This window comes from Mchenga conophoros, linkage group LG23 (genome assembly GCF_057382185.1).
Source record: "Mchenga conophoros isolate Kocher_MC1m ecotype Shallow Benthic linkage group LG23, M_conophoros_male_GT1.1, whole genome shotgun sequence".
Taxonomy (NCBI): Eukaryota; Metazoa; Chordata; class Actinopteri; order Cichliformes; family Cichlidae; genus Mchenga; species Mchenga conophoros.
Genome location: NC_140547.1, coordinates 46,431,780 through 46,454,191, shown reverse-complemented (window position 1 = coordinate 46,454,191; position 22,412 = coordinate 46,431,780). Strand labels below are relative to the sequence as shown.

The 22,412-nt window shown below is 43.1% G+C and overlaps 1 protein-coding gene across 1 annotated transcript in view; it reads right to left on the bottom strand.

Annotated features, from left to right (window-relative positions):
• LOC146548152 (NACHT, LRR and PYD domains-containing protein 12-like) overlaps positions 1–22,412 on the bottom strand; it is a 390,489-nt gene that overhangs the window by 335,241 nt on the left and 32,836 nt on the right. Inside the window, exons 8-12 of the mRNA XM_085265033.1 lie at positions 22,144–22,317; positions 8,311–8,505; positions 6,027–6,203; positions 3,741–3,917; positions 1,455–1,631 (exon numbers count right to left, since the gene is read on the bottom strand). Coding sequence (XP_085121159.1) covers positions 1,455–1,631; positions 3,741–3,917; positions 6,027–6,203; positions 8,311–8,505; positions 22,144–22,317 — 900 coding nt within the window. The remainder of the gene's footprint in view (positions 1–1,454; positions 1,632–3,740; positions 3,918–6,026; positions 6,204–8,310; positions 8,506–22,143; positions 22,318–22,412) is intronic.

Sequence of the window (22,412 nt, the reverse complement as noted above, 5' to 3'; positions counted from 1 at the left end):
TCCTCAGAAACCAAACAAAATGATTGACAAACATGTTTTTACAAACTCAGTGTTGGACTTGGATCAGCAGGATAAGCTGATGTTTAAAGGCATTTGAGTCTCGCTGTATGAGAGTCCAGTTCTTACTCAATATTTATGGATGATGTTCTTTCAGTGTTGCACTTTGTAGACGCTCCCTGAGCCTCACAGCCAGCTGCACATGGACCAGCTGACATTACCCAGCATTAGAGGCGGCTGTAAAAAATTCATGTTCCCATTTAAATGGTTTTAATTTGAATAAAACGATGTTGATTCATTCAATCCTGAATCGATGTTTAATATAAATGTATTTTGCCAGAATCTCAGGTTAAAGCTCACAAACTATTTCAACAAGCAGCAAACAGCTAAAACAGTAAATGAGAGCAGCTAAACACACAAAGATGGAAACACAGAGCGTGGATCGTTCACTCCACGGCACGTACACGGACACGCCGTCGGGGCTGAAAGTGGACAGCTCACAGATCCTGAAGCTGCAGGTTTCATCTGTCTCCAACCAAAACTGAGTGAAGCAGCAGCAAAAGAAGATCCAAACTCTGCTTCACGTTTGATCAATATGCTCATGAATTCTCTCTGACTTTGGCTGTTCCTGCCTGCACAGCTCTCTCTCTCTCAGTGTACTCCAAGAACAGCTTCAAACATCTGTTTCTGCATCATTCACTGTTTATTAGCCACCAGTCTGCTGTTGTGTTCAGTGCTGTCGGCCTCTGACAGTAAAGCCTCATTTCTGCTGTTCCATGGAAACTTTTTAAAATGATGACAGATTACAAACTCTCAGCTGTGTCTGTAATCAAACCTCTGTAACTTTGCTTCACTTCAGCAGCATCAGCTCATGTTCACATGTTGATTCATGGTTTGCTTCAGTTTTTGATCGACTGCAGAATATTTTGAAGGTTATCTGCTATAAAAAGCCAGAAGAGGAAAATCTGCTTCATGTGTTTCTGTTTGATCCTCAGTGACTTTGACACAAAGGCCTCTGCTGTGATGATCACACCTCTGATCAAGTCTCACAGTGTCACAACTGATAAATGATCAGAGTTAGAATATTTCTGACTGTCTGCTGTGTGCCGTGACCTTTGACCTGCTAAAGACAGTCAGCTGTGGATTATTCATTGTTGTGTCTGATACTTAGAACTGTGAGGAAGAAGCTACACAGTTAATCAGGGTCCCCTCTCTCTGAATCAGGAAAGGTGGGCAGGCCGCGTGTGGGCCGCGGGCCATACGTTGAGTATCACTGTTTGAAATGTGAACATTGTTCTGCTGCAGTCAATGGACTAAACCAGAGAAGAAGAAAACAGACTTTACCATGAAGATCCTCAGTGTGGATCAGTATAATATCAGCCTGATGTCTGCAGTTTAGTGTCAGCACAACTTTCACATCATATTCATCTCAGCACAACTAAAACATGCTGACTGACCTCAGAGTTTCAAGTTTACATCCTGGACTCTCCAGGAAACCACACAGATGCTTCACTCCTGGATCCTGCAGCTTGTTGTTGGAGCTCAGGTCCAGCTCTCTCAGATGGGAGGGGTTGGACTTCAGTGCTGCTGCCAGATAATCACAGCTGATCTCTGACAAACCACAGCTCTTCAATCTGTATAAAGAATGAAAGATGTAAGTTTATTAGACAAAGTGCTTGAAATCATTCAGTGTTTCATCATCTGTTCAGAGCTGAAGAAGGTTCAGAATGTAGAAGTTTAGAAAATGGAAACTCCAAACAGCTGAAGCCAACAGGAAGCAGCTTCAAACAAACACAACAAGAGAAAAAACTCTGAATGTTTCACATTAAAGTCGTACATTTCTCATAAAAACAGGACAAAGACTTGAAAAAGTCGTGTTTTTCCTTCCAGGAACCACATGGCTTCACTTTTAAAGGTGAAGTGTGACAGAAATGGACATATTTGAAGTCCAACACCTTTTTCCAGTCACATTATTAAAGCAGACAAACTACAAGCTCATTTTCATTCCAACAAGTCATCTTCTGACCTGGACTAACAACACTGGTCTCTATGTGCAGCTGGCTGTGAGACCAGTGCTCAGGGAGCGTCTACAAAGTGCAACACTGAAAGAACATCACACACTCATTTGCTTCCAGCACTTTCACACAAACATCTACTGTCATTATTGTCACCAAACTCTGTGGATCCTTTATTGCAAATTCAAATGGGATCAAATGGTCAGACAAAAGAGGGTTATGAGGAAATATGATGAAATGTTGTGTATTAGCAGCAACTTATTGAATCTTTTTCCTCAGAAACCAAACAAAATGATTGACAAACATGTTTTTACAAACTCAGTGTTGGACTTGGATCAGCAGGATAAGCTGATGTTTAAAGGCATTTGAGTCTCGCTGTATGAGAGTCCAGTTCTTACTCAATATTTATGGATGATGTTCTTTCAGTGTTGCACTTTGTAGACGCTCCCTGAGCCTCACAGCCAGCTGCACATGGACCAGCTGACATTACCCAGCATTAGAGGCGGCTGTAAAAAATTCATGTTCCCATTTAAATGGTTTTAATTTGAATAAAACGATGTTGATTCATTCAATCCTGAATCGATGTTTAATATAAATGTATTTTGCCAGAATCTCAGGTTAAAGCTCACAAACTATTTCAACAAGCAGCAAACAGATAAAACAGTAAATGAGAGCAGCTAAACACACAAAGATGGAAACACAGAGCGTGGATCGTTAACTCGACGGCACGTACACGGACACGCCGTCGGGGCTGAAAGTGGACAGCTCACAGATCCTGAAGCTGCAGGTTTCATCTGTCTCCAACCAAAACTGAGTGAAGCAGCAGCAAAAGAAGATCCAAACTCTGCTTCACGTTTGATCAATATGCTCATGAATTCTCTCTGACTTTGGCTGTTCCTGCCTGCACAGCTCTCTCTCTCTCTCAGTGTACTCCAAGAACAGCTTCAAACATCTGTTTCTGCATCATTCACTGTTTATTAGCCACCAGTCTGCTGTTGTGTTCAGTGCTGTCGGCCTCTGACAGTAAAGCCTCATTTCTGCTGTTCCATGGAAACTTTTTAAAATGATGACAGATTACAAACTCTCAGCTGTGTCTGTAATCAAACCTCTGTAACTTTGCTTCACTTCAGCAGCATCAGCTCATGTTCACATGTTGATTCATGGTTTGCTTCAGTTTTTGATCGACTGCAGAATATTTTGAAGGTTATCTGCTATAAAAAGCCAGAAGAGGAAAATCTGCTTCATGTGTTTCTGTTTGATCCTCAGTGACTTTGACACAAAGGCCTCTGCTGTGATGATCACACCTCTGATCAAGTCTCACAGTGTCACAACTGATAAATGATCAGAGTTAGAATATTTCTGACTGTCTGCTGTGTGCCGTGACCTTTGACCTGCTAAAGACAGTCAGCTGTGGATTATTCATTGTTGTGTCTGATACTTAGAACTGTGAGGAAGAAGCTACACAGTTAATCAGGGTCCCCTCTCTCTGAATCAGGAAAGGTGGGCAGGCCGCGTGTGGGCCGCGGGCCATACGTTGAGTATCACTGTTTGAAATGTGAACATTGTTCTGCTGCAGTCAATGGACTAGACCAGAGAAGAAGAAAACAGACTTTACCATGAAGATCCTCAGTGTGGATCAGTATAATATCAGCCTGATGTCTGCAGTTTAGTGTCAGCACAACTTTCACATCATATTCATCTCAGCACAACTAAAACATGCTGACTGACCTCAGAGTTTCAAGTTTACATCCTGGACTCTCCAGGAAACCACACAGATGCTTCACTCCTGGATCCTGCAGCTTGTTGTTGGAGCTCAGGTCCAGCTCTCTCAGATGGGAGGGGTTGGACTTCAGTGCTGCTGCCAGATAATCACAGCTGATCTCTGACAAACCACAGCTCTTCAATCTGTATAAAGAATGAAAGATGTAAGTTTATTAGACAAAGTGCTTGAAATCATTCAGTGTTTCATCATCTGTTCAGAGCTGAAGAAGGTTCAGAATGTAGAAGTTTAGAAAATGGAAACTCCAAACAGCTGAAGCCAACAGGAAGCAGCTTCAAACAAACACAACAAGAGAAAAAACTCTGAATGTTTCACATTAAAGTCGTACATTTCTCATAAAAACAGGACAAAGACTTGAAAAAGTCGTGTTTTTCCTTCCAGGAACCACATGGCTTCACTTTTAAAGGTGAAGTGTGACAGAAATGGACATATTTGAAGTCCAACACCTTTTTCCAGTCACATTATTAAAGCAGACAAACTACAAGCTCATTTTCATTCCAACAAGTCATCTTCTGACCTGGACTAACAACACTGGTCTCTATGTGCAGCTGGCTGTGAGACCAGTGCTCAGGGAGCGTCTACAAAGTGCAACACTGAAAGAACATCACACACTCATTTGCTTCCAGCACTTTCACACAAACATCTACTGTCATTATTGTCACCAAACTCTGTGGATCCTTTATTGCAAATTCAAATGGGATCAAATGGTCAGACAAAAGAGGGTTATGAGGAAATATGATGAAATGTTGTGTATTAGCAGCAACTTATTGAATCTTTTTCCTCAGAAACCAAACAAAATGATTGACAAACATGTTTTTACAAACTCAGTGTTGGACTTGGATCAGCAGGATAAGCTGATGTTTAAAGGCATTTGAGTCTCGCTGTATGAGAGTCCAGTTCTTACTCAATATTTATGGATGATGTTCTTTCAGTGTTGCACTTTGTAGACGCTCCCTGAGCCTCACAGCCAGCTGCACATGGACCAGCTGACATTACCCAGCATTAGAGGCGGCTGTAAAAAATTCATGTTCCCATTTAAATGGTTTTAATTTGAATAAAACGATGTTGATTCATTCAATCCTGAATCGATGTTTAATATAAATGTATTTTGCCAGAATCTCAGGTTAAAGCTCACAAACTATTTCAACAAGCAGCAAACAGATAAAACAGTAAATGAGAGCAGCTAAACACACAAAGATGGAAACACAGAGCGTGGATCGTTAACTCGACGGCACGTACACGGACACGCCGTCGGGGCTGAAAGTGGACAGCTCACAGATCCTGAAGCTGCAGGTTTCATCTGTCTCCAACCAAAACTGAGTGAAGCAGCAGCAAAAGAAGATCCAAACTCTGCTTCACGTTTGATCAATATGCTCATGAATTCTCTCTGACTTTGGCTGTTCCTGCCTGCACAGCTCTCTCTCTCTCTCAGTGTACTCCAAGAACAGCTTCAAACATCTGTTTCTGCATCATTCACTGTTTATTAGCCACCAGTCTGCTGTTGTGTTCAGTGCTGTCGGCCTCTGACAGTAAAGCCTCATTTCTGCTGTTCCATGGAAACTTTTTAAAATGATGACAGATTACAAACTCTCAGCTGTGTCTGTAATCAAACCTCTGTAACTTTGCTTCACTTCAGCAGCATCAGCTCATGTTCACATGTTGATTCATGGTTTGCTTCAGTTTTTGATCGACTGCAGAATATTTTGAAGGTTATCTGCTATAAAAAGCCAGAAGAGGAAAATCTGCTTCATGTGTTTCTGTTTGATCCTCAGTGACTTTGACACAAAGGCCTCTGCTGTGATGATCACACCTCTGATCAAGTCTCACAGTGTCACAACTGATAAATGATCAGAGTTAGAATATTTCTGACTGTCTGCTGTGTGCCGTGACCTTTGACCTGCTAAAGACAGTCAGCTGTGGATTATTCATTGTTGTGTCTGATACTTAGAACTGTGAGGAAGAAGCTACACAGTTAATCAGGGTCCCCTCTCTCTGAATCAGGAAAGGTGGGCAGGCCGCGTGTGGGCCGCGGGCCATACGTTGAGTATCACTGTTTGAAATGTGAACATTGTTCTGCTGCAGTCAATGGACTAAACCAGAGAAGAAGAAAACAGACTTTACCATGAAGATCCTCAGTGTGGATCAGTATAATATCAGCCTGATGTCTGCAGTTTAGTGTCAGCACAACTTTCACATCATATTCATCTCAGCACAACTAAAACATGCTGACTGACCTCAGAGTTTCAAGTTTACATCCTGGACTCTCCAGGAAACCACACAGATGCTTCACTCCTGGATCCTGCAGCTTGTTGTTGGAGCTCAGGTCCAGCTCTCTCAGATGGGAGGGGTTGGACTTCAGTGCTGCTGCCAGATAATCACAGCTGATCTCTGACAAACCACAGCTCTGCAATCTGTATAAAGAATGAAAGATGTAAGTTTATTAGACAAAGTGCTTGAAATCATTCAGTGTTTCATCATCTGTTCAGAGCTGAAGAAGGTTCAGAATGTAGAAGTTTAGAAAATGGAAACTCCAAACAGCTGAAGCCAACAGGAAGCAGCTTCAAACAAACACAACAAGAGAAAAAACTCTGAATGTTTCACATTAAAGTCGTACATTTCTCATAAAAACAGGACAAAGACTTGAAAAAGTCGTGTTTTTCCTTCCAGGAACCACATGGCTTCACTTTTAAAGGTGAAGTGTGACAGAAATGGACATATTTGAAGTCCAACACCTTTTTCCAGTCACATTATTAAAGCAGACAAACTACAAGCTCATTTTCATTCCAACAAGTCATCTTCTGACCTGGACTAACAACACTGGTCTCTATGTGCAGCTGGCTGTGAGACCAGTGCTCAGGGAGCGTCTACAAAGTGCAACACTGAAAGAACATCACACACTCATTTGCTTCCAGCACTTTCACACAAACATCTACTGTCATTATTGTCACCAAACTCTGTGGATCCTTTATTGCAAATTCAAATGGGATCAAATGGTCAGACAAAAGAGGGTTATGAGGAAATATGATGAAATGTTGTGTATTAGCAGCAAGTTATTGAATCATTTTCCTCAGAAACCAAACAAAATGATTGACAAACATGTTTTTACAAACTCAGTGTTGGACTTGGATCAGCAGGATAAGCTGATGTTTAAAGGCATTTGAGTCTCGCTGTATGAGAGTCCAGTTCTTACTCAATATTTATGGATGATGTTCTTTCAGTGTTGCACTTTGTAGACGCTCCCTGAGCCTCACAGCCAGCTGCACATGGACCAGCTGACATTACCCAGCATTAGAGGCGGCTGTAAAAAATTCATGTTCCCATTTAAATGGTTTTAATTTGAATAAAACGATGTTGATTCATTCAATCCTGAATCGATGTTTAATATAAATGTATTTTGCCAGAATCTCAGGTTAAAGCTCACAAACTATTTCAACAAGCAGCAAACAGCTAAAACAGTAAATGAGAGCAGCTAAACACACAAAGATGGAAACACAGAGCGTGGATCGTTCACTCGACGGCACGTACACGGACACGCCGTCGGGGCTGAAAGTGGACAGCTCACAGATCCTGAAGCTGCAGGTTTCATCTGTCTCCAACCAAAACTGAGTGAAGCAGCAGCAAAAGAAGATCCAAACTCTGCTTCACGTTTGATCAATATGCTCATGAATTCTCTCTGACTTTGGCTGTTCCTGCCTGCACAGCTCTCTCTCTCTCAGTGTACTCCAAGAACAGCTTCAAACATCTGTTTCTGCATCATTCACTGTTTATTAGCCACCAGTCTGCTGTTGTGTTCAGTGCTGTCGGCCTCTGACAGTAAAGCCTCATTTCTGCTGTTCCATGGAAACTTTTTAAAATGATGACAGATTACAAACTCTCAGCTGTGTCTGTAATCAAACCTCTGTAACTTTGCTTCACTTCAGCAGCATCAGCTCATGTTCACATGTTGCTTCATGGTTTGCTTCAGTTTTTGATCGACTGCAGAATATTTTGAAGGTTATCTGCTATAAAAAGCCAGAAGAGGAAAATCTGCTTCATGTGTTTCTGTTTGATCCTCAGTGACTTTGACACAAAGGCCTCTGCTGTGATGATCACACCTCTGATCAAGTCTCACAGTGTCACAACTGATAAATGATCAGAGTTAGAATATTTCTGACTGTCTGCTGTGTGCCGTGACCTTTGACCTGCTAAAGACAGTCAGCTTTGGATTATTCATTGTTGTGTCTGATACTTAGAACTGTGAGGAAGAAGCTACACAGTTAATCAGGGTCCCCTCTCTCTGAATCAGGAAAGGTGGGCAGGCCGCGTGTGGGCCGCGGGCCATACGTTGAGTATCACTGTTTGAAATGTGAACATTGTTCTGCTGCAGTCAATGGACTAAACCAGAGAAGAAGAAAACAGACTTTACCATGAAGATCCTCAGTGTGGATCAGTATAATATCAGCCTGATGTCTGCAGTTTAGTGTCAGCACAACTTTCACATCATATTCATCTCAGCACAACTAAAACATGCTGACTGACCTCAGAGTTTCAAGTTTACATCCTGGACTCTCCAGGAAACCACACAGATGCTTCACTCCTGGATCCTGCACGTTGTTCTTAGTTGAAGACCAGGAGTCATTACTCAGGTCCAGCTCTCTCAGATGGGAGGGGTTGGACTTCAGTGCTGCTGCCAGATAATCACAGCTGATCTCTGACAAACCACAGTCCTTCAATCTGTATAAAGAATGAAAAATGTAAGTTTATTAGACAAAGTGCTTGAAATCATTCAGTGTTTCATCATCTGTTCAGAGCTGAAGAAGGTTCAGAATGTAGAAGTTTAGAAAATGGAAACTCCAAACAGCTGAAGCCAACAGGAAGCAGCTTCAAACAAACACAACAAGAGAAAAAACTCTGAATGTTTCACATTAAAGTCGTACATTTCTCATAAAAACAGGACAAAGACTTGAAAAAGTCGTGTTTTTCCTTCCAGGAACCACATGGCTTCACTTTTAAAGGTGAAGTGTGACAGAAATGGACATATTTGAAGTCCAACACCTTTTTCCAGTCACATTATTAAAGCAGACAAACTGATGATGACATCTCTGGGGTCTGATTAATAGAAAAAAAATGTCTTTGAGACCTTTTGTAACTGACAAACTCTTCATCTGCTAACAACACTGAGTTGAATCTCCATGGCTGATAGTTGGAGCAGGCATCAGGAATACACATTGAAAAAACAAGAGGAGAAATCACCAGAGTCTTATAATCACATTCTGTAACTAAAGGGAGACGTTTTTCTATACAAATATATGTTTTATGGACATTAGAAAAAAAAGAGTATTGATGTGAAGCAGGATTATGAAATCTCCATACATCAGCCAGCCCATAATTATCAAGAAAGCTCTGAATGACGCATGCTGACTTTGGACTAAGTGTACTTTTGTGTGAACTGTGGTCCATAGCAGATAATGAGCAGTTTAGGTCTCCCTCAAAGATGATATTGTGTGATGACATATTGGGGAGCCGCGCAAAGACATTAGTGAAAAATCTGTGATCGTCCCAATTAGAGGCGTAGATATTTGCTAAGATCAAAGGAAAACCATAAACTATATTTTCTGCACTTAAAATCCTGTAATTTTCTCATAAATCGACAGTGCGGCTTATGGATGAATTCTGGTTGTGCTTACTGACCTCGAACCGATTTTATGTGCTACACGGCGCTCAGAAACCTTTCAAAAGATGTTTTGGTACGACTTTGCTCAGCTACGAGGCCGCACCGCTTGATGGATTGTTGGAGCATTACAGCTACGAGGAGCCTCGCGGAGTGATACGTACTCTGCTTCAACGTAATATTACTGTATTGAGTGTGTATAAGGACCATAAATGGCACCTGTAAGAGACACGGTTACAAAGAGGGTTTCAAACTCCAGGCTGTCAGTCACGCAGTAGAACCTGGGAACAGAGCAGCTGCTTGTTATTATGCTCAGCGTCTGTTTACATTTTGACTGCACGATTGTGAGCTTTTTGTTATGCACAAACACAACATTGTTTTCTTTTATTTATGGAGCATTATTATTTAATAAATACTGATCATTTATTCCTGAGTAATTGTTTCATGTACATCTACGCTGTATGTTAATAAATGTGCCTGTGTGAGATTTGGGACACAGCTTTGACTAAGAACTCTCTTTTTGTTCGTACTTTCTGGCTTCAAAAATATCGAGATATATATCGTATATCGCCATCCAGCTAAAGAATATCGAGATATGAACTTTGGGTCATATCGCCCAGTCGTAATATTGCAATAAGTTGTCCGTTAAACTCAAGCGGGGCTTGGGCCCTGGCACGGCGTAGCCACACAATCCTGGTAGTAGTGACGCTCGGCTATGACGGCGTGCGGGTCACCAGCTGGCTTTCTCAGGATAGGGCTCCTGTGTGAGCGGTCGACAATAACGTCTTTATCCATACCCAGCACTTCACGTAGTAGCACGGATACGGCCGTGGAGGAGCTCGAGTCCAGGCCCTCTGGGATCCCTATGATGTGGATGTTAGCTCTCCGCTTCCTGCCTTCATCACATTTATCCTTCAGGTCAGACAGCTCCTCCTTCATACTCTCTACTGTAGACTGCAGGGTGGTCACCTCATCGCTCCACATTGACAGCCCATCCTCAGCTTCTTTCACTGTAACCTTTACTCCATCAACTTCGCCGCACGTCGCCGCCATGCTGTTAGCGATCTCATTTCTCAGTCCTTGCACGTCAGCCCTTATATTGTCAAAATCTTCTTTCAATGCATTTCTGAGTTCTTCTTTTAACAGCGTACTAATGTCCTCTTTAATGGATTGAAGAAGCTCCAATTTTAGAGCAGTAGGATCCACATCACGCGCGTCTGTTGAGTCTGCTCTTCAGCGGCCGTAGAGCTGGACGCTGCCCTTTGGCCATCATCGATACTCTCGCCCGAGATCGCACCGGGGCTAAAATATTCACCTGCTCAGCTGTTTTTGATCAGTTTGAGCCTGTGTGGTTTGATCAGGTGGAGGAACGATGTGATGCTATAAAGACATCATCTTGTCCAAATGATGTTGTTCCAACACGTGTTTAAAAAGATTTTAAAGGTTGTCGGTTCCGACATCTTAGCGATTTTTAACAGCAGTCTTAGTTCAGGTGTTGTACAGCCTGTTTTAAACATGCTGTTGTACAGCCTGTACTAAAAACCTGATCTGGATCCTCTGTCCGCTCAAACTTCAGGCCTATTTCAAAGCTTCCCTTCCTGTCGAAGATTTTGTAAAAGATTATATTTGTTCAGCTGCAATCTGTTGTAAAGGTTTCAGTCTGGTTTTAAAGCTCTTCACAGCACTGAAACTGCACTTTGAAAAGTTCTTAATGATCTTTTATCAGCCACTGATCAGGAGACTCCGCTGTGCTTTTGGATCTGACCGCTGCCTTGACCACAGCATTTTGACCTCACCATTGGAGCATGGCGGCATCAAGGGCGCTCTATTAGACTGGTTCAGCTCTTTTATTAAATCGCATTATTACATTTGGGGCTTATATTTGACGGCAATGTGACCTTTGAAAAACAGCTGAGCTCAGTTGTACAGCGGTCTTTCTTCAAACTGAGGCTTTTATCTAAGGTGAGATCATTTATATCTTTTAAAAACCTTGAACGGGCGATCCACGTTTTCATGACGTCCCAGCTGGATTATTGTAACTCCTTATATGTTGGAGTTAGTGGGACCTGCCTGGCAAGACTGCAGCTGGTCCAGAAAGCTGCAGCTCGTCTTCTGACACAAGCTCAAAGACATTTATCGTCCCAACAACCACATATACGCTGGTCCCTCGCTGTAACACAGTTCACCTTTGGCGGCCTCGCTGTTTCGCTGATCTTTTTTGTGCAATTTTGCATGCTTTTGTTTTGTACAGCGCGTTGTGCTCTGCGTCCTGATTGGCTGTAGACCATCGTCAGTCAATCTCGTGCCGTGTCTCCTGTACAGTACAGAATGTGTTCAAATTTACAGCAGTGTGACTCTGCAGTGCTGCACTGTATGTTTGTACGTTTTGTCCCCAACAAACAACAATGATGACGAGACGTTTTGCACCTGTGGTAGCAGCCAAAGGCAGAGGAAGATGCTGACCATCATAGTTTCAACAAGGAGGCAAAAAGGTTGTAACTGTCCACAACAAGAACATCGTAAGGATGGAGTCAGCTTTGGCTTTGTGGCTCAGTGACCGCAGGAAAAAGAACATCGTGCTGGACACCAACATTATCTGCAGAAAAACTCAAAAGCTTTATGAAACTTTACCTGACAGCGAGGAGCCCAGGCCATGGACGAGTGCTCCTCACACAGAAGCTCATTTAATGCCAGCAAAGGCTGATTTGACACGTTTCAGAAACACTTTGCTTTCACTCTTTAATAATGAACTTATTTTTCTATGAAGGTTTGAACTTTGTTTAAACAAGAGAGAAAAGTGTGAAAATGTTCATGCCTGTCTGAGAAAAGTGTAGAAAGTGTGCAGTGAGGGTTTAACTGCCTTAAAACTTCTATAATACTTGTAAAACATAAAGCTGCTACTTCATTCTGAGACTTATTTTTAGAACGTAACTCGATAAACGAGCGACCGCAGTAATGTATTGTGTTTATTTTGAAAACTCTCAACAGGATCTTCAGATTTATTTTGAAAGCTTTATCTGGAAAACACAAACACATAAGCAGGAAACAAAGAGCGTGATATGAAACGATAGACGTTTTCATATGGTCATCATATATACATCGTTCTATCGAACAGCCCCAGCTCCTGCTGTCAGTCTCTGTAAATCTGCTCTTAAAACACATTTGTATTCACTGGCTTTTAATACAGCATGAGAGTTATTTGATATTTGATGTGTGATATTAATATTAGGAGTTATTTTAATCGTTATCTTGGATTCTTGTACAGCACTGTGGTCAACGCTGCTGCTGTAATTAATGTGCTATAAACACATAAACAATCTGCAGTTAAACATCCAAAACTAAAGATGTGATCGCTGCCTTTAGAAAATGTGCTGATGCACAAGATATCAGCTCCATTAAGGTGGAATGTGGCCGTGTTAAAAACATGTTGGAAGAAGTTTGAAGCTGAAACTGTGAAGCTGAGAGTGAAAGAGCTCCAGCGTCTGTCACAGGAAACTTTCTTATTTCCACACTGATGAAAGCATCAAGCTTTGATTTCCTGCTGCTTTTATTGAGTCACACTGTGAAACTGAGCCACAGCTGAACCAGCATCCCTGTACAGCAGACACTTACAGCGCTTGGCTGCTTCCATTGGACCCTCTGCACAGAGCTTCAGTTTCCTCTTCTGGTCCCAAAGTGCAGAACAACAAGGTTTCAAACAGCTTCGTTCCAGCAGCATCAGCCACAGACATGCAGAGAGAATCCTTTGGTTGTGTTGTGTGTTTGCATATCTGCTGTGTTGCTTTGTGAGGATGGATCATCTCCTGCAGCTCCAGATAAACAAGCTGGACCTGAACCTGGTAGCTTCACTTAGAAGACACTTGTGACGGGAACGTGTGAGAAGTTTTGTGCAGACAAGTGTGGATTTAGAGTGTGGGACGAGCTCTCCACAGTCTTTGTGGAGATCCACATTCTGCATACTGCCTGTGAGAAGCTGCAGACATTTGTCCTCCAAATCCACTGAGCAGCTGCTCGTGGTGGTATTAGCTTCATGTGTGCGTGTTAGCATGAAGCCTCGGTCACACTCTGCTGTGGACACGGTCACGGACAGCTGGACGCCTGATGGACGAGTCGTCCTTCCTGTTAAACTTCTTTGAGCATGAGAAGAGCATGAGAAGCTCAGTGGACACTGTTCAGTGTTTTAACTCTCGCTTTCTGATGGGTTTAGATTTTATTATTGTCATTTGTATTAGGAAATATTTAACCATATATTCTTAGAGGTGTATAATCAATTGTGTAGTGATAGGATGTGTGATCTTTAGCAGGCTGCAGGGGCTTGGTGTGTATTCCACACTGGAATGCACACCCACATCCTGGGAGCACGAGAGAGGTCGTACCTTCTCTTATTGTTTTATGGCAGGATTAACGTAGCTACGTCTGTTCTAGTCTAAGTGCTTTTTGTTTAGATGAACTGCTGGACTTCCTCACCATGTTATCTAGGGTGAACCATCTAGGGTGAAGGGGGGTCTACCCTCTTCCTGACCAAGGATGTTATATGACCCTTTGATCAGCAGTACCACACACACACACACACACACACACACACACACACACACAGTATTCTTTGTTCACATGTATACCTATGTGAGATGCTATATGTTAATGACCCTATGCATATTCATGTAACCACAATAAAAGGAGTGCTATGGGGAGCCTGGCTGAGAGTCTGATGGTGGTCAAGTGGTGGAACGACGCTTGGCTCCAGCCAGGTCTCCCTCATGCATGAGTAAACCAGAGAACTTTGGTGCCTTGTGTCTTGCTTTTTGCTGCGTAGCAGATTGTCCTTAACGTTCCAGTGGATAGGTTCAAACTACAAACCTATCACTTTCACTTCAGCTTCACCAACAACAGCACAAGCAGAGCAGCCCACTGCCTGCATGGCTGGGACAGCGCCCCCTGGTGACTGTAAACCACTACAACATGTAGACGGCCGTCTGCAGGCTGGATGTAGCACCACCGCAGAGACGTGCTGCAGCTCTGTTTAGTTACCCAGCTGACAGCAGAGGCTGTAGTTTACTGTTACCAACATGGAAAACTGAAGCTTCACCAGCTGGAGCTACAGAGCTGGAGAACAAAGGAGACTGAGAGGCCAGAATGATGTGGGAGGAAACATCAAGAGCCTGTTTGAAAGGAGACACATGTGGATGCTGTGCCAGTCTGTGGTCTGTCAGAAGTCAGCTGAGTCACACTGCAAGAAGCTGCAGAATCTCAGAGGAGGAGATTTGGAAGTGTTTGTGGGACAAACTGGACTCAAAGAAAGAAGATGTTTGTGAAGTCTTTGGTGGAGGTGAGCAGTGTGAAGCAGAACACATGCAGATGAATCAGGAGGTCAGCATCAGTGTCTCCTTGTGGTGGACGGTAAAAGAATCAGAGCCAACGCTCCCGTCCACCCTCGGCATGAAGCAGTGCTGTTTCTGAAACAGGAGGACAAGTCCAGAGAAGACAGAGGAAGCAAAGATGAGGGTGGGACAGGACAGCAGGACTTCCTTCACACCTGCAGCTCCATCACACTGCTGTAGCTCCTCTTCATCACACATGTACCTGCAGCCTGTCTTCGAGTCCAGGAGTCACCTCCACACAGTGTAGAAGCCTCCTGTGCAGACCATGGAGTCCAGCCTCTGTCAGGGAAGTCGGCACTAAAGCCTGAAAGACTTCAATCTGTCTCTGCTCCACCCGAGAAAGACCAGCACCGTACTTGTTGTGCATTCAAGGAGGGAACATCAGCGCTGCATCGTGGGAACAACACCGCAGGAACAAAGACACAGCACGGCCGATGAAGGACGAGGACAAAGGAAAGGTGAGTGAGAAGACCCCGGTGGTGTGGACGGACCTGCAGGGGCTCCAAGACTGAGGAGCAGAGACGTCCATGTACCAGCTGAGGATGCTGCAGTGATCCAGGGAGCTCGGTCCAATCTGAGGCCGTGTGAACTACGTGGACCACAGTTTCTTCACAGACTTCAGCCACGTGAACATCTGGAGATCCAACAGTGTACGAGCTGTGAGCCATCAGCTGTTTCTCTCATCAGCTGCTGTAATGAGAGCTGCTGGAATCATCTCGAGCAGCAGGAAATCACTGATGTTGTTTCTAACCAAAGATATGGGACTGAGCTCCGCTGAGCTCCTTCTACTTTCATCCAGATAGAAACTGCTACAGTCTGCTGATTATTGCTTTGCCTCCATCACACGAGCTCTTTATCCTGTTCTTCACTCTCATTGGTTCTTTGTCTGCTTGTTTTTACAACAGTAGTCTTCTGATTGGTCAAAGGAGACAATCAGCTGTGACTAAATGTAGCTCCTACAGCAGTGATGGGAATAACTACTGAAGCTAATCCAGTATCAAAGCTCAGGAATCAGCAGCTCCCACCTCGTTTTCTTTCAACAACTATTTTTAGCTGCTGTGTTTTTGTGTTTCTGCAGACCTCAGACATCCTGCTGCTCTGGACAACTTTTTCATTCTTTTGTATCATTATTTTGCTTTTCTTTTATTATTATGTTATATGTATTAATATGTGAAACACTTATTCTTTGTGTTTTTGCTTTGCTCCTGTCAAACTGCTTTAATAAAATCTGCTGCAGTCTAAACTGTGGACGTTCCCTTTTTAACCCTTTGTGAAACAATAAAGGTTTAAATCTGAGTATTCATCTATGTTAGTGTTTAATGGGTCTAATAGGTTGCTTTGGCCTTTCCCAGTAATATCTTCCCTTGCAGTCTGTGGTCCAGGCTTCTAAAACCATCCCAGGTTAACAAGAACTACAATCTAGAGGAGAGCTGCCATAACAGGTGTGACTGATGAGATCTGACCTGCAAGGTTACTCAGGTTTGTTTGTATCAGGACAAGCAGGGAAGCCGCCTGGACGTCAAAGTAGTTAGAGCTGGTCGAGTGTCCTCACCCACATCGGCTTCACAACTCTGCATCATCTACTGAGTAAGACTCAGAGCATCAGAGATTAGAAGGTCTACAAAGAGCTGAACCAGACTTCCTGTATAAAGGTTTTAGTTCCACAGATCGACAGTGTCAGCACAACTAAAACGTGGAGACTGACCTCAGAGTTTCAATTTGATGTTGTGGATTCTCCAGAAGAACACACAGCTGCTTCACTCCTGAATCCTGCAGCTTGTGGTAGCTCAGCTCCACCTCTCTGGGATACGAAGGGTTGAGCTTCAGCACTGCTTCCAGATAATCACAGCTGATCTCTGACAAATCACAGCTCTCCAATCTGTATAGAGAATGAAAGATGTAAGTTTATTAGACAAAGTGCTTGAAATCATTCAGTGTTTCATCATCTGTTCAGAGCTGAAGAAGGTTCAGAATGTAGAAGTTTAGAAAATGGAAACTCCAAACAGCTGAAGCCAACAGGAAGCAGCTTCAAACAAACACAACAAGAGAAAAAACTCTGAATGTTTCACATTAAAGTCGCACATTTCTAACAAGAGTGTTTTAAAGACAGAGTCACTGATGATCATCTTCTGCCCAGTAAAACTTTGGTTTTCCTCATGTGAGTGTTAATGATGCACAAAGACTGTGAGTGCAAAGAGGGAGCGAGGAGGATGACAGAGAGATGGTACAGGAGCATCAAGAACCCAGCGAGGAAATGAGCAGAAGGACTTTGGAGCCTGTTGGATTGAAGCTTTCACAGAGACGTGTTTGACTGGACACCACCAGGACAGACTTTTAATCCCAGCATTTGGATGAGCTTTCTGTCTTTATGGTCACAAATGATGCTGTAACTCTGTGAATGTCCTGGAACTGTCAGCAGTGTGGTTACGTCCTTTTGACCTGAGTTTCCACAGCTCTTATAACAGCAGTGTACATTCAGACTGAGACACGCTTCAGTCTGTATGGACCTGTTTCTGTAGCTGCCACCATCATTCTACGGTCGTGTCCAAATTCATGGGCTGCATCTTCCCGAGGACCCGGCCTTTGCGGTCTACGTGGGCTGGGTCCTCAGAAGGTCGGGTAGGCTGGAAATAAACGGCTGGGGAAATTGGACGGTCTAGCCTTCTGATTAGCGTCACCGCTGTCTCGGTGGAGTTTAATAAACTCAGCCGTCTGCTCCTTGCTATCTAAAATATAACAGGACACTGGCGTAAATTCTCGACCGTCTCATACTTCTGTTTAATCAGTTTTCTGTTTGACGTTTAGTCAGCTCTGTAAAGACCAAGGAGGAACCCACCTGGGGGATTAATAAAGTTTTATTTTATCTAATCTAATAACTTTAATCTCAGCCAAACCGATTTACTCACGAACAAACAAAACACTGAAAAAAGCCAAACAATAACATTTTGAGGTTGTCTAAGTGACTTATATATCACGTTTAACCTGAGTAGCGAAAGTCCGCGGTGATCTGAAAATGATGTGCCGGGAGTTGTGCCGTTCTCGGCGGCTTCAGTGACCCTCGAGCTCCCGGCGAGCTATCGAGCTGGTGGGTAGCAGACGTCTCCGAAAACGTCGAAGCACTTTTGCAAATATGCGGTATCTTGATAAACCGAGCAGATATTTGATGTTTACACAGCTACTTTCTCACCTGAAAATATGTTAAAAGTTTATTTTGTGACCGAAAAAGATTAGTATGAGTCATTTTGAGTCATGTCTGCCCAATGTGATGTTTGTGTAAAGTTGGTCAGAAGGTTCCTTTGTGAGTGCGCATGCGCCATTAGCGTGCTGCCTGCTGTAACCCCTAATTTCCCTCGGGATGAATAAAGTATTCTGATTCTGATTCTGATTCTGATTTTAAAACTTAGTAGCGGCCGCCATTGTTGGAAACTGGAGTTTGGCTGGGCCGCGCTATGAATTCTGGGATATGGTAGGCCACGAAGGACACACCCGACCCATCCTTCAAATTCGGGGAAAAGGAGGACGCATTTGTTGGCTGCATTCGGAGGAGTCTACGAATTTGGACAGCCTTCGACGTGTCGCTGTGACGTAATCGGTCTACAAATGCGGCCTCAGGAGGATGCAGCCCATGAATTTGGACACGACCTACATGTTTGTACATCAGCTTATCAAATCCTGTCTGCTGTCTTCATTTATTACTCTTCACCTGCTTCACTGTCACTGTGTGGGCGGAGCAGCCTGAGCCCCACCCACACAGACACAGTTCCTCTCTGGAGCAAAACTTCTGCTTCATCTCCGCCTCTTTTCTTCATCCTCCACCTCTCTTTTCTCTTCTTCGGTGTTCTGCAGCCACAGAGCCTCACAGCCATTAGCACGCCCATACCTGAGCAGCTAGCATTACCCAGCATGCCGTGCAGCAGTGTCAGTTTGTAAATGTGCAAGAATTCCTGCTCCAAACTGTTTCACAGAGTGCTGTGTGCCGTGACCTTTGACCTGCTAAAGACAGTCAGCTGTGGATTATTCATTGTTGTGTCTGATACTTAGAACTGTGAGGAAGAAGCTACACAGTTAATCAGGGTCCCCTCTCTCTGAATCAGGAAAGGTGGGCAGGCCGCGTGTGGGCCGCGGGCCATACGTTGAGTATCACTGTTTGAAATGTGAACATTGTTCTGCTGCAGTCAATGGACTAAACCAGAGAAGAAGAAAACAGACTTTACCATGAAGATCCTCAGTGTGGATCAGTATAATATCAGCCTGATGTCTGCAGTTTAGTGTCAGCACAACTTTCACATCATATTCATCTCAGCACAACTAAAACATGCTGACTGACCTCAGAGTTTCAAATCGACATCGTGGATTCTCCAGGAAATCACACAGATGCTTCACTCCTGTATCCTTCAGGTTGCTGTAGGTTCCACTCAGGTCCACCTCTGTGGGATACGAGGGGTTGGACTTCAGTGCTGCTGCCAGATAATCAAGGCCAATATCTGACAAACCACAGCTCTTCAATCTGTATAAAGAATGAAAGATGTAAGTTTATTAGACAAAGTGCTTGAAATCATTCAGTGTTTCATCATCTGTTCAGAGCTGAAGAAGGTTCAGAATGTAGAAGTTTAGAAAATGGAAACTCCAAACAGCTGAAGCCAACAGGAAGCAGCTTCAAACAAACACAACAAGAGAAAAAACTCTGAATGTTTCACATTAAAGTCGTATATTTCTCATAAAAACAGGACAAAGACTTGAAAAAGTCGTGTTTTTCCTTCCAGGAACCACATGGCTTCACTTTTAAAGGTGAAGTGTGACAGAAATGGACATATTTGAAGTCCAACACCTTTTTCCAGTCACATTATTAAAGCAGACAAACTACAAGCTCATTTTCATTCCAACAAGTCATCTTCTGACCTGGACTAACAACACTGGTCTCTATGTGCAGCTGGCTGTGAGACCAGTGCTCAGGGAGCGTCTACAAAGTGCAACACTTAAAGAACATCACACACTCATTTGCTTCCAGCACTTTCACACAAACATCTACTGTCATCATTCATGTTTCTGCTCCTCTGGATTCACACGGAGCCTCTGCTCATGCCGTTGCCATGGTGAATCATAGTATGTGGCTCCATAACTCAGACTGAGCATGCTCAGAGCTGATTGGCCCGACTCTGATCAGCTGATCTAGAAGAGGAAACTCTGCTATATGTACATTATTACATCTACACCTGAATCACAACACTCACACAAATATATCAACTGTGTTTAATATTTTGGCACGTAGATCATTTATGTGCTTCATCTCTTCTTACATTTTACCACCAACATGTTTCAAAAGAAGCAGCTTTTACTTTGAAGGCCAGCTGTCTGTGTTTCTTGTTTTCATTGTTGGATAATGGAACAAGTCGATGCTTCAGTGCTTTGAATTAGGAGTGGGTTTTAATAATCGATTCATCGATTAAAATCGATTCTGGCTTGGATAACGTGATATTGATTAATTAAAATCCTGAATCAATTTTTTAATATTAATTTATTTTGCCCGAAATGTCAGAATCTCAGGTTAAACCTCACAAAACTTTAACAACCACCAAACAGCTGAAACAGTGAATGAGAGCAGGAACACGGATTCTGCACAGAGACGTAAACACAAAGCTCGGACCCGCTGACACATCAGAATCAGTGAGATGTTGCCTTTCTCACTGACGGCACAGACACGGTCGGGGCTGAAAGCCGACAGCTCGCCGATTCTGATGTTTCGGCAGGTCCACGCTTTGTGTTTACGTCCTTTTTGCGCTCGATTCTGAAGCTGTTAGTTTTATCTCTCTACAAACAATATTGACTGAACCAGCAGCAAAAGAAGATCCAAACTACGCTTCACATAAACATCGTCATGAACTCACTCTGACTTTTGCTGTTTTGCTTCCACCACAATAAAATCACACGTCATGCACAGCTCTCTCTCTCTCTCTCTCTCTCTCTCTCTGTACTTCAAGAACAGTTTCCTGTTTAAAATCTGTTTTCTGCATTATTCGCTTGCTTGTTACGCACAAGTCTACTGTTGTTTACAGCGCTGTCGGCCGCTGTTTTTTTCCTTTTACTTGCTTTCGAAAAGAAAACCTAAATTCTGCCGTTCAATACTGAACAAATTTAAACTTTTTAAAATTATGCAAATTGCAAAACGCTCAGTTGTGTCTTTAACAAAAACACTGTAACTTTGCTCTGCTTCACTTCAGCAGCATCAGGTAATGTTCATGTGTTGATTCATGGTTTTCTTTCGTTTTTGATCTACTGCAGAATATTTCTATAAAATCCCAGAACAGGAAAATCAGCTTCATGTTTTTCTGTGTTTTATCTTCAGCTACGTTGACACAAAGGCCTCTGCTGTGATGCTCACACATTTGATAAAGTCTCGAAAGTGCCAGCTTCCTTTTTATAGACACAAAAATATGTAAATGTACTGAATTATAATATTTCTGTCTGAGGCAAAATTTCCCAGATTCCAATCGAATTGAATCGAACTGAACATTTCCTCCTCACTGTATTAAACTCTGTAAATGAACTGAGAACTATTTCTACATTTGAAACTATGGATTCATTTTCCCGTTCACTTCTGTACGTTAGTGTATGAATGAATGTTAGACTGGGCTCCATGAAAACACTTGGACTGGTCTCAGCTGCCTTCTTTCTGTAGTCCTTTCTCTTCTCCAGCTTCTGTTTGAAATCCTCTCACAGAGCCTGAAACCTGCTTTGCTGTCATGTTTGGGCCTGTGTTCCTCTGCTTTAACACAAACCTCACCACAGCAGCTGTGTGGGTCGTCTCTGTAGCAGCCCGATCAGCTTCTGATACATGAACATCATCACAGCTCCTAACTTCACCTTTATTAGCTTTGACATTCATGTCTTTCTTTTCTCTGTCTGTTTCCACACAAGCTCAAAGTCTCTGCAGCCTGTTTTTATCTGCTATCATCAGATCTCCAACAGCCTCATTCACATCCCTCACACACTCTACAGCCTCACCAGTACTGACTTCATCTTCACTGACTGATGGAGCACAACATGAACCTGTGGAGGCTGAAAAGCTGTCCTGTCAAACATCTCCCCATCACCACTCCACTTCTGTCAGGCTTTAAATGAACCCTGCTCAAGTCTGTCACTTCTATTTGGAGCCAAGAGGAAAAACTGTTGTTCAGTCGTTTGGAAAGACACAACATTTCTGAAAGCACTCAAAGACACATTTGTCTTCAGACACATCCTGAACATTTAGGAACTAAAGAACGTTTCAAATATCAAAGATCTGAAATATAGAAACACAACAACAGCTGCAGTCAGTGAACTCACCTCAGAGTCTCCAGTCGACAGTTTGGACTCTCCAGTCCAGCACACAGAAGCTTCACTGCTGAATCCTGCAGCTCGTTGTTACTCATCTCCAGCTCTGTCAGATGGGAGGGGATGGACTTCAGGGCTGAGGCCACAACTTCACAATGAGTCCCTGAGAGTCCACAGTCAGCCAGTCTGTGATCATAGAAAATACAAAATGTGTTATTATAAAAGCAGAAAGTCTGCATTATAAACACAGACTGAATGTATATGAAGACAAAACAGAGTGA